Source organism: Sphaerodactylus townsendi, linkage group LG10, assembly GCF_021028975.2.
Source record: "Sphaerodactylus townsendi isolate TG3544 linkage group LG10, MPM_Stown_v2.3, whole genome shotgun sequence".
NCBI lineage: Eukaryota > Metazoa > Chordata > Lepidosauria > Squamata > Sphaerodactylidae > Sphaerodactylus > Sphaerodactylus townsendi.
This window is the reverse complement of record NC_059434.1, coordinates 4,917,143-4,930,091: the sequence shown is the minus strand read 5'-3', so window position 1 is coordinate 4,930,091 and position 12,949 is coordinate 4,917,143. Positions and strand designations below refer to the sequence as shown.

The 12,949-nt window shown below is 38.4% G+C and overlaps 1 protein-coding gene across 6 annotated transcripts in view; it reads left to right on the top strand.

Annotated features, from left to right (window-relative positions):
* Window positions 1–12,949, top strand: part of RAB28 (RAB28, member RAS oncogene family) — an 82,468-nt gene that overhangs the window by 11,847 nt on the left and 57,672 nt on the right. For all 6 annotated transcript variants that reach the window (XM_048509521.1, XM_048509520.1, XM_048509523.1 and 3 more), the window contains exons 2-3: window positions 1,923–2,019; window positions 10,553–10,641. In XM_048509521.1, the coding sequence (XP_048365478.1) occupies window positions 1,923–2,019; window positions 10,553–10,641 (186 nt within the window). The remainder of the gene's footprint in view (window positions 1–1,922; window positions 2,020–10,552; window positions 10,642–12,949) is intronic.

The window sequence follows — 12,949 nt, the reverse complement described above, 5'->3', positions numbered from 1 at the left end:
GCTTGAACTAGAAGTCTTGTTTTTCCAGGGTTGTAAGAGTAGGACCTCCAATGTAGCACATTCATTAACAGCAAACTTTAAGGGGTCTTGTACAGCCACAGATTTTCTGCTCTACATTCTTTCTCATTAAGGAGAGGATGTAAGAAGGTTGCTTTAAGAAAACTTTTCTTTGCTGCTGATAACGTCTCGCTCTTACCGGCAGTTGTTAACCCAGTGTGTGTTTTCATTAACACCTTCAGAAACCTTTAGGGAATATCAAGTGTTGGAGAGGGATAAAATTAATATTTACTATGTCCTTAAATCAAAGAAGGAGGAATAAAGTAGATAACCTTGCTGGAGGTTTTTGTATTTTTTAAATTTACGTCGTTATTATGCATATTTTTGACCCTGAAGTTCAATTTCTTATAAAAAAAGGATATATTTAAAGTGGGAATCAGTTTGTGGGAAGAGAAGTGTTGGCAGTTTCCCCTATATGTTTTTCATATTTTTTATTTTAGAATTTTTATCAATGCATTTATTGTATTAATGTCCTTTCTGTGAAAGTATTTGAAATTACAATGTTGAAGTGTTTCTTAGTATGTAGTTTTCAAATCAAAATTTGAAAATAACGTTTGGCCTTTTTATTGTAAGGAGTGGAATTACTTCAGTTGCAGATACCGTAGCACAATACAGGTTGTTTTTTATATTGTTGCAATCTGAAAATTATTTATTTATTATTTCATCCGATTTTTAAGACACCCTTCCCCATGTTGGCTCAGGAGATTGATGTACTCAATGCAACCCTTCTCGAGAACACCCTTTATTAATCTTGTAATAATGTGATTATAATTGAGGCTCTGTTTCAAGTATGTATATTAGGAAATACATTCAATTGCATTCAACAGGTATTATTTCAAATAAGGCAAGTTTCTTAGTAGTGTGTTTAGACTGGAAACCAATATAATATTAGGAAAATTGCTCTTTAGTTTCTAGGAGTCTCCTCTAAATGAATGTATGTTTAAGGGTTTTCACATTTTGCACAGTAGACCAGTCCTCATCAATCGCTATGCATGGAAAAAATGAATCTGTGTGTCTCAGTTCTCTATCTGAACATTCATAATTAGTCAGTGGGATCAACATGTTGTGGTTTGGCATCTTAGCTATATGAGATTTTGAAAACTTTTTTTATTTACTTGTACATCTCTGTGCCATGTTGCTAACTGTTTTCAGATCCCTTCAGCTTCAATAGTTATTTGGTGGGGGGATTCTCCAGAAACACACGTGCAAGAAATCCTTGGACGTGTGAACTCAGATTTAGGAGAAAGGTGGGGTTTTCATATTTTAATAAATAAATATTGTGAATACAAAGTTTTTGGAAGTGTCTCTCATTTTACCGCAATAACTAGTCAATGCATAACCTGAGATCTTGTTCGGTGTGCTGGAGCAGTTTAAGGTTTTCATATAACATTTGTATACAACAGGCTTTTTAACAACTTAATCTTATTTATTCTAAAAAAAACTCAAAACTGCAAATCAGCCAAGAGACTGTTGCAGAAGTTGTCGGTTTTGCTTTAGAAATTACCTGACTACCGTTACAATTAAAATGGTAATATATTTGTAATTATGACATTCAGAAAAAGTTGACTGAATACATATTTATGAATATAGATTCATACGTTCACTTACCAAAGAGTGGGATTCACTTTTGAATAATCACATATAGATTGGGTTGAATGACTGTTATTTGTTTTCATTTTTTCCCTCCTTGTTTATAATTCTGTTATTACCTGCTTAAATTGGGATTATTTTCTACATTTGTATGCAAATCACTGAAGCATCAGCTGTCACTGATTTTTTTTTTAAATATGCTTTTTTATTATTATGTTACTGTTCAGTTGTGGCTTTTAAGATACCAAATGGATTTGATGTGATTCTGTTTTTAGACCTCTTTAGCCACACGCTTTGCTCAAGAAGCTTTTGGGAAGCAGTACAAACAAACCATAGGACTTGACTTCTTTTTGAAAAGAATCACACTGCCAGGTAAGAAGAGAATGAACATGCACAATGCAAACAGTGGGGGAAAGTTGAGAATAGGCTGCATTCTGAAACAGACAAGATTTAATGTGGCACTTTAATAATTGGGAGGGTGCTGCCTGATAAAGGGTTATGTATTTGCTGTTGGATTGTTTTGATTTAGAGATGGGGCTCTCAGGAGTGTGTTAGTTCAGCCTTTCTAGATCTGTAGAGTCTACGTGAGTAACGGTATCTGCAAATAGAAGAAAAAGAACTGAAAGCAGTATTTCTGTTGAGATAAATATGATTTTGGAATGAAATTTTGCCCGCTTTTGCTGGACCCGTTGGAGTATATGCAGCGTAGCTATGGAGTTGCTAGGCTGTGATCTGTGAATGCTGTCTTATGCAAGGCAGCATGAAATTGCTGGCATTTAATAGACCACTAAAATGCAGGTTCCCTAGGCACTCATAAAAATACAGTTTGAACATTCAAGATGTTTCACTTCATGATGCAAAGCAACTATTTAGATGCCAGTCGTGGCACACTGCATGAAAAACATAAAGAAAGAAGAAAGAATGGAAGGACCTTAAGTTTGTTTCTAAACAACTGTTTCTAAAATGAACCATTTGTTCATTTTAGTGTAATTCAATTTGTAAGCATAAAAATAACCCATTAAATGCATTTTCCCCGGTGTGCTTAACAAACCAAAGCCAGAGAGAGCATTTTCACCAAATATTTCTGGGATGTTTCAGGGGAAAAAAAAATACAGTGTAGTTTAGTTGAACAGTATTAAATTTTGGAAAGCCAGTATAAAAATTATGGGTATCATTACCTATACAGAGCTGAAAAATAGTTCGAATACCTGGGTGCCAACATCCATTTGACCCCATTCTCTGGATTCTGCCATTAATATTCAGACACATAGATTTTCAGTGCAGTATGAATTCCAAGCCTCACAGTCCGTTTCTCTGTGAATGAAGAAGCTAATTGCATGTTTCCCTGGTAGAAATCTGGAGGGATGGGTGTCTAGATATTTATACTAGCTCTAGCAGAATGCATTCCTTATGCATGTGAGAATGTATGTGTTGAGAACATGTGTGTATGTATATGTATACACACACAACACACACACACACACACACACACACACACACACAAGCCGTGGCTTTTTGTGGTGAAATGGGAATGGAACAGTAGCAGCAAATCAATTGCAGAGGCCATCAGTACGTGCTCATGGAAACGCGCAGGCTGATACTGTGCGATATCATTGATGTGTGTGACTGCATCCTCCCTCACTTCTCTTCCCTTGCATGGCACCCCTCCCCCTACCTCCCTATCATTTCCCTTTGCTAGAGTGGATGGGTCATATCCAGATGCTGGGCCCCTTCCCTCCCCTCCCTTGCATGCCACCCCTCACTCTCTCCCCTCCCTCACTTCTCTTCCCTTGCATGCCTCCCCCTCCGCCCCTTCTCTCTTCCACCCTCTCTTCCCTTGCATGCCACCCCTCCCCTCCCTCCCTTCCATCTCCCTCTGCTAGGGTGTGTGGGTCATATCCAGATGCTGGGCCCTCTCCCTCCCCTCCCTTGCATGCCACCCCTCACTCTCTGTCCCCTCCCTCACTTCTTTTCCCTTGCATGCCTCCCCCTCCGTCCCTTCCCTCTCCCTCCGCTGAATGTGTATGAGAGTAGGTGTGTTGTGTGGTAGTAGTGGATGAGGCACAGAGAGTGAAAGGTACCTGCCTGTGGGGGGGGGAACCCACCTGACGTCTCACACGGCAACGAGTGTATGTGTTTCATGTCCACTAGAGTTATTGCCTATGTACTGTTTTCACTGCTCATATGTGGCCATCTGAGCGAACATTCTAAGGGCACGAACATTCTAAGGGTGACAGTTACACACAGGCAGTTTCATGGCCTAGTGCGCCAGGAAAAAGATGTTTGATCTGGCTCAGGTATGTTGTCCTGAGCTTGGCTGGAGGAGTCTTGAAGGTCACGAAGGCCACGGCTGGGGGAATGAGTAAGTGTTTGTGAAATTTTCAGAGCATTTGGGCCAGTAGGTGCGGGGTTATTCTCGAAGCAACAAACGCATGGTTCCATTTTATATATATATAGATATAGGTATCTGTATTTATAGGCAGATGTCAAGTTATTGATGTAGACTAAATGTTGCCCCAGATTTTTTTCACACTTTTTAATGAACAAAAACCATTTTTAATAAAAAAACCAAAATCCCTTGGATTTATTGTGGTAAGTATCTGTTCTAAGATTTGATATATGAGAGTGTTTTTTTTAAGCGAATGGTAGCATCTTAGGACTAAAAAGTTTCAAAATGTGCACTGCTCATAAATTTTAATTCAGTTTTTAATTTTAAAATTTATTTTTAATTACTGCAATAGAAATAAATAAAAATATAACAATATAGACAACAGGTCTATAAAAAAGTTTCCAAGTATCTAAAAATAGGTCTACGCACAATTATTGAGTGAATGCTGTATGTTGATGATATTGTAAGGTCCACAATCCAATGGATTATGGGATGTGGGCATTTTTCTTTCCAGAATTGTAGCATAAGTGTTTTAGCAACAGAAAGGGCATGGGGCATCCATTTTTATTTACTATTAGTCTCCACGAGATAAGCAAATAGTTTAAAATACATGAGCATCTTCAAGGATCAACAAACATTCCAATACAAAATTGATATAAATAATTACTTCTTCTCCAAAAAACTGAATAACTGGACAGGCCCAAGGTCTTGTAAGTTACATTGTCAACAATCACACTCTTTAGTCCATTAATAAAACGGCACTGTGGTGACCAGTATATCCTAAACATCATTTTTTTTGCTGAATAAGTCAGCATAAGAGCCCCAGGAAAAATAGGTTTACACTGCAATCCTAAAGAAAGTTACTCCAGTTTAAACCCATTCATTTCAATGGGTATAGACTGGCGTAACTGTACTTAGGGGTTGCACTGTTAGACTTTAATTCAATTTGAACAGCAGCATTAATTATTCTTAAAATTAACTGTAAAAGTGGACACAATAGTGTAGCAGATATTCTGTGTAAAATGAATTTTTTTCATGCTTACATTCAGAGGAGTAGGTAATACATTTTATCCTCGAAGCTGTATGTTTTAGTGAGTTCATGCCTATATATTTGGGTTATGATGCCTTCATTTAACACCATTATTTTAAGCCCACTGTTCACCTACTTCCCTTTTCAGAAACGCCGGCTCGTTTATCAAGAACAGTATTGATTTCAGTTATTGAGATTTGGTTTGCTGTACTTTTGGCAGACTCGTGTCTGGTATTTTCACAATAATGCTGATTAAAAATTTAGTAACAGACTGCTTAGGGCTGTAGCTAGAGTGGCACACTGGGAGCTGGAAGATCCAGATTTAGTTAAGCTTTGCTCCTTTATTTGGTTATACTGTGATAGAATTTTATGTTGTACACCGCCCAGAGCCCCCCAGGGATAGGGCGGTATAGAAGACCAATAAATAAATAAATAAATAAATAAATAAATAAATAAATTAAAAAAAATTTGATTCCCCATTGTGCAGTCGAATCTTGCTCGATGACCTTGGTTCAGTCACAGACTTTCAGCCTAACATACCTCTCAGGGCTGTTGTAAGGATAAAGTGGAGGAGTGGATACTACTGTAAGTGGATTTGGACTCCTCCATGGGAAGAAAGGTGGAGGTATAAATGCAATAAATAGATAAGTAAAATATTTGTGCATGAACCCTGTTGGAGTTAATAGGACTTGTCATTCCTGCAGTGAATTACAGTCCATGCCATGTCTCCAACTCTGACAGGGGCTTTTATGCACTTCATTGCTTTGATATGCAAAAGGGGGAAGACCTAAACCCAGCATGGGGTGCTACTTCTGCAGTACCCCTTATTACCCGCACCTGATTTACTATGTGGGTAGCTTTGACATTCCCCATTATTTGTTTGGCACCAGGAAGAGAGCCAGTCCTAAGCACCCCTTTCTTCCTGTCTCCCCGTAAACAAGAGATGAACGACGTCAAAACTGACAATGCTGGGCATTTGTTTGGCAGGGGGACTCTTTCTTTGCACCTAGATCCTTGTGTTGTGCAAGAATCTCTTCACTGTGGCCATTGTGTTTTGGACTGCGATATACTTTTCTGGCACCTGGTACCAAACATTGTTGAAGGCTTCATCTAAAGATCTTTTAAAATGTCATTCTCTCTGTTTGAGGGGGAAATTCAATTTCATTATTGAAAATAGTCGCCCATTTCATTATATGTCATGTTTCAGTGTGCTGTATAGTCTGGATGCAACCACTGTGCAGATTTCAGGGCTTAAAATAGTGTATCTGTTAGCCAGAGGTTTTGCAGATAGAGCTGTTTAAGAGTCATAGTCAAAATACTTTCAGGAAGGTTGTGGGCATCGTCCCGTAAACAAGGTTTCACTGTGAAAAGACTTTTACAAGTTTTCAGTGAAGAGTGGACAGACATGTGTTTTTAGTTCCATCTTGACTGTAGAAATTTAAGTAAGGTTAACCAGTGCCCCAAGTATACTTTTAGAAGGTCTCTGTTGAATCCTGCTAGTGGCTTCGATTCAGACCAAAAGAGCTTGGATAACTGCCCTGGAGTCCCTAATAAGATCAACTTTGCTTTCAATTGAGCACTATTTCCTGTGGAGCACAAAAAAAAAGTTCCAACATAATTTCTGAAGTATTCTTAATATATGGGTCCTATGAAAACTTGACATTTAAAGAGAACCTTTTTCCCCATCAGGGCCTGTGAAAGATATTGTGTACATCTGTAAAAACATATTAAATGATACAGCATTTCTAAAAAAAAACCATTGTGTGATATCTGTGTGTAAACTTTTCAGTTTACCAGGTATAATTAAACTGCTTGAGTATCACTGAAAGACTGTGTGGCTTTGCTGGAAAAAAGTACATTTCTGTATGGAATTGATTGACATTTAGCACTCTATGAAATAGAACTTGGTTTCATAGATTCCAACCTAAAGTAGATATTTATTTACCAACTATTTAGTCTTAGTATCCCAGAAAATATAGTCGAGGCCCGTGGCCATATGAGGGGATCAACCCACATTTGGAGACATATAGTTCTTAATACAATATTTTTGCACATCATTTGGCTGCCAGTAGCTTGAACACAAATCATTTCTCTGTCTTGGCAGTTCTGTTTGGTGACTTGTGGTACGCTACTGTCCGTCGAGAAGTTTTCTCGCAGGGTCTGTGTGGCAAAGCATGCGAACTGCCATACATTTCCGTGTGCGTGCGCACAGTGGACTGTATGCTTAACAAACGTTGTGTATGTAGCTTCCGGGCGAAGATGCCGAGTTGCAGCTAAAGGTAGTTTTTACAGGTATCTCTTCAAAACAGGTATAAACATTGTTAAGATCAGGTCACTTTCTCAAGCCGCGAGGAGTGTGTGAGCACTTGAGGAATATGAAAAGAGCAGCTCATAAGGTGCCATAGTTAATGGAAAGTTCTGTGCTCTTTAGCATGCTTAGCAGTTAATCAGACTCACGTTGCGTCTTCTGGCAAGACATACCAAGGTCCTGTCTCAAATCAGTTACAAGAAAGCGATGCAACATGTTCAGCTGTTGAATAAATTGCACCGATGAAGAGGGCTAAAAGATATTGGGCTTTTCCCCTTTGAAGAACTGTTGCCCCTTATTGGCTTCACTTCTAGTATCTCTTTATTGCGCTTTTTGGTGTAGTTTCACTTTTTGATTTTATTGCACGCTGGAACTTTTGTTCTGGATTATTAAAATCTGCCACTAAAATGTGGCAATTGTAGGCGATTAAAAATTTTAAATAAGGAATTCTACATTTAGGTACTTGTATTTATTGCCCCTTGTAAAAGAACCGTTTATTTCTCCCAGTTTATTTATTTATTTATTTATTTGTTACATTTATATACCGCCCTCCCCGAAGGCTCAGGGCGGTTTCCATCAACATAAAAATTTAAAACATCGTATATATAATTTATCTAAAATACATCGTATGTATAATTTATCTAAAAGTTACATATAACACCAGCAGAACTCTGTAAGGGATTGCAACCCTGTGTAACATTTTACACCGTGAAAAATGATGGGCAGAATCATAACCAGATTTACATCTTTTTAATGATACCAAGCAGCATAAACATCGTAAGCGCAGTATGAGTTGTATCCACCCAGCTTTTCTGCTGGGGGGAAAAAAGAGTCCTTTTTGATCACCCAAAAATGCCATGTTTGAGATCACAGGATCTGTATGTCCAACAGCCATTTGCACTGGAGGCTATCATAAAAAGGGGAATTAGGTGAAATATCTGGCCGTATCGACCCAGTGTCTTTTTTCTTGTAAACTATGAAGCAGCACAGTTATTTAAAATCTTGCTGTGAGCAACACTAATCATTTCAGTGCTAATTTAAAAGAAAATCAAAACTTATTGGCTTTGTTTATGTTATGTGGAAAGTTGTAGAATTCTCAGAAAATTCAACCCACCTGGTTTCTGCTAGTATGCCTGCTGTTAAGAGTACAGTGCTCTGTGCGGAAACATGTGGCGACCCTAATATATTTTGGTCTTGATACAATACGTTCCTTTGGTAGCCTTTTGCAGAGGGATAACATTGTAGAAACACATGAAAGGAGCACAGCATTTTGTGTTCTGAAAGTTGAGCTTTCATAAGTTTTTTTGCACTGAAAGGTGTTTCCTGACTGTGTATGTTGCCTTAGGAATGCTATGCTAGTTATTTCAGATTGTATGACTCCTGTTGTGAGTGTATATAATGTTTTACAAGATAGGCTCCTGTGTCAACTTTTGTGCTTCCCCACTGTTTGATGTGTTATACTTTAATAAAATTGTTTCATATTGATATCAGTAATCACTAGTCTGAACAGTAACCTGTCCTTAACAGATCCACTCCACCCCCACTGTTAAAAAACTTAAGAGTACAGTTTGGCTAAAGTTAGTTCTATTAAATTTAGTCTATCTGTTTTTCACTTATGCTCCACTCTCTCACTGAAATCAGAGGGATGTGAAAAACTTACATTTGGTTAAACATACAAAACTGAAACTAAAATGTCTGAACATTCAACTGGAAAAGAAAACAAGAACCTTTTGCTGTTTAAAAGCAGAATTTCCAACCTTCCAGGAATCCAAAATGATGGGCTTTTACTTTTAGGATATTTATTAAAGGAATGCAGCAATGTTATTGGTTCAATATTCACAACATATTAATGCATCAGTTACGGTGACCAGCTCCCTCACACACACTTGATCTGTTGATCTCAACAATTTCAGGAGCCGAACAGGATCGGAGATGTGAATAGGCTGACCTTATTTTCAATAAAGGACAGTTGTGATAATGGCAGAGTATGACTTCTTTGAGCTGCATCAGGTCTATAACTGAAGAATAAGTGATGCGTGCCCTGGAGAGGCCAACGTGCTCAGCTTCACTTTTGATTTTCTCCGGCGGTTTGCCTTTTGCAGACAGAAAAGTTGCGTTTGCAGCTGAGAAAGTGAGATGTCGATTCAACAGCAGAAAGTTCACTGTTCCAAACAACAGTGAACATGAAAACTTGGCCGTGCATTTGGTTGCCTCCAAGTGGTGGGATTCAAACATTTTAACAACAGGTTCTGATGGTGGCGGGATTCAAATAATGACTGTTAAAAAGTATTTTAAAAATATTTTAATATCACTTTTTCTCTTTTAAGTATTAAAATATTAATACTTAATAAAAATATTTTAAGTATTAAAAAAGTGATATTTAAAATTTTAACAACAGGTTCTATGGAACCTTTGAAACCCCCTGAATCCTACCTCTGGTTGCCTCTCTGGATTTTCATTGGCCCTGAAGGAGGATGTTTTCATGACAAAGAGATTAGCAACGCTTTTGGGGCTGAAATATGCACAAATGATATCTGCCAAAGGCATAGTCGGTCCGCAAAATTATTGTATTGCTAGACAGGGTCCAAGTTGGTATGTTTTTTATTTCATGAACCGGGGTTTCTTAGGGCCACTTCAGTTAATGCGACTGGGTGAGAGGGGGCGTGAAACAGTTCATGATATGGCATGATATGGGGTAGTTTTGCTAGTCAAGGAAAACACAGTTAGGTTCAGTTCAGGCCGATCTTTGGATCCCAGAATATCTTTGGATTCAAAGCCTGCTATATATGCTTCCTGAAGACAACTGAATAGCCTAGTCAAAGGCTAGGCTCCTAACAGCTACTGAGATACGTCCGAAGGACTGTTCTGTGTGAGATTATGGGTTGTTTTTCTCTGAACAGCTGACACAGCCATTTGTCCCATTATGATTTTAATAGACGGACTTTACTTAAACAATGATCTGGTACAGTTAACCTGTCAATGCAACTATTGTCAGTTCAAAACACAAAACACAAAAGTTGTCACTTCAAAACACAAAACAAAGACTCACAAATATATGGCTCATCCAGCATAGCTGACGTATGTGCTGTTCTGAATTGCCCTGAATAAATCTTATTTGTACTTGTTTTCTGTTAAATTAAATATTCAGGTGCATCTGTTTTTTCCCCCTCTCTTGTAGGAAATGTGAGTGTTTCTCTTCAAGTATGGGATATCGGTGGCCAAACAATAGGAGGCAAGATGTTGGATAAATATGTCTACGGTGCACAGGTATGGTTTTAAAAATGACTGCAGGGATTTATTCGTAGGCTTCCTAAAATGTTTACATTAAAAAAAAAAACGTTCGGAGAGAATGTTAAGTGACTAGTAAAATGTCAATACCTGCTGAAGTGAAACGGTTTTGAACTTTGGTTTTGTTAAACTAGCTTCAATTTTTTTGTGCGGGGTTTCTCAACAGTATTTTCTTTTACGAAGCAAAGGTGCTAGTTCGTGTATCCCTCACAGCTCTCTGAAACAGATGTTCATTGCCCTGCATTGTGGGTTAAGTTGAAAATAGCCGTCTTCGCCATGGTTATTTAGATATCCCCACGGTACGGTCGGTGTAGTGGCTGTCTTGCTTGCAGATGCTTCCTGGGGAGCAGAAGCAGAGAAGGAAATGAAGACCAATCCTGTGCCATTAAATTTACTCAACCAGCTGAGTTTCTAGGAGGCCAAACAAAAGAAGTCAACCAGGTAGTGAAATAATTTTTGCAGAGTGGTAAAAATGCTTTAGAAATAAGCCTGTTTTAAAGTTAAATACTTTATATAATTTCTGGGTTTTTTTTTTCAAATAAGAATCATTTAAGACAATAAACTATGTTATTTTGGAAGGCAGCCACAAAATAACATTTGATTTGGGAACTGGATCATTTAGATTGCTTGAATAAAATTAGAGAAATGCATGAAAAGGCTACCATGTATTTATAAAAGATTAACTTATATTTTTGTTTGCTGCTTTTGGCAATATGTAAATATTGTGCACGAGGGTGTAAAAATAGAGGAAGAACTGTTAACTGAGGAGAGCCTGGAAATTGCACGCTAGTAGATGAAAAAAGGGGCCAAGTAGTTAAATTTTAAAGCTAGTCATTTTCAAAAACGTCGTTAACAGATGTTTAACATAACAAACCCAATCCTGAGTAAATCTTGCCACATCTGTGTTGCCAAATCATGTTTTCCTACATATGAAGCGGAAACCTTGTAAAGTGAGATTAAGTTAAAGCTCACAATAACGTGGGGCTTTCTTTGTATGGCAGTGAACTCGATGGACAAAATTTAAAATGTCTGGGAATGTGAGAATACGAGGAACACTTTCCGCATAGTCAGTCCAAAAACATTTAGGAATTAACTCCCATCCATTGTGATGGAATTTCATGCTAAGCATTCAATTAATAATAGTTGCTGCTGCCTCTACAATGTGTCCATTTTAAAGGGATGCTTTTGGAGAATTCAAGAGCCCCTTGTTGTGTGCTATTTCATTACACCTTTCAAAAGATATGGTATGAGGTCTGTCATTCTGATGATCCCTGTGGCAGATGAGGCTCGGGAAGAAGAGGTGGCAGCTGTGTTAAAGCCACCCAGTGAGTCTATGACAGTGGTGAAATTTAAACGCTGGGGTTCCTGGCTTGGTTTTAATCACAACATCACTCTGACTCAACATACGCCCTTCAGCAAACCAACCAGCTGGCCAGCCTTGCCTCTTCTTCCTCTCCCTTCCTTTTGGGGCTGGGCTGTTTCGTGCTCCATGCCCCTCAGGAGAGGTTTCCGTTGGTTGGGGTCATGAGTTTGATGACAGCAAAATTGCTGGTAATTTTGTCGGCATTCATCGTCTAAATTATGTTTAGATGTGGGCTTTTGTGATATTTTCTTTGCCTTCGCCCGGGACATTGTTTAATTGCCAAACACAAGGTAAAAAAAAGGGATGAGCTTTGCTGAGGAATTCTTATCACCAACTCTTCTACCCCACTGCTTTTTTTAGCTGTGACTGACTTGGTCTTTTGCCAGAGTACCCTAGACTGTTTTCCTGATGTTCACTATTCTCACTGCCTGTGTGCTGTAACTGTTGAACTAGTGGAATTCAGTCATAACTCTTCAGAAAATTATGGAACCTACAGCATGGTGAGAACTAGGGTACTGGTGATGAGGTTCCTGAAACCGTGAAGGAGGCTGATGGCTAAGAAAGCCATTTGAACCCTCCAACACAATACTGTGGCCTACTATCATTAGTCAAAAGTTCACAAACTACCGCAGCAGACTTGTATTCAACGAGAATAGCTCCATTCTAGGAGTCACGTGCCTGCGTCTTAGAAAATGTGATATTTTTCACAGGGAGAGGGAGATGGATTTAAATCAAAATTGTGTTGCTACTTAAATAAAGTTCAATATGAATTTAGGATATATTTAGTATAATGTAGCTATAATCATAAAACTTTTTTTTGGGGGGGGCTATTAAGTCACAGCTGACTTTTCGTGACCTCCAAAGAGCTTTCAAGGCAAGACACATTCAGAGGTGATTTGCCATTGCTGGCCTCTGCTTCATGGC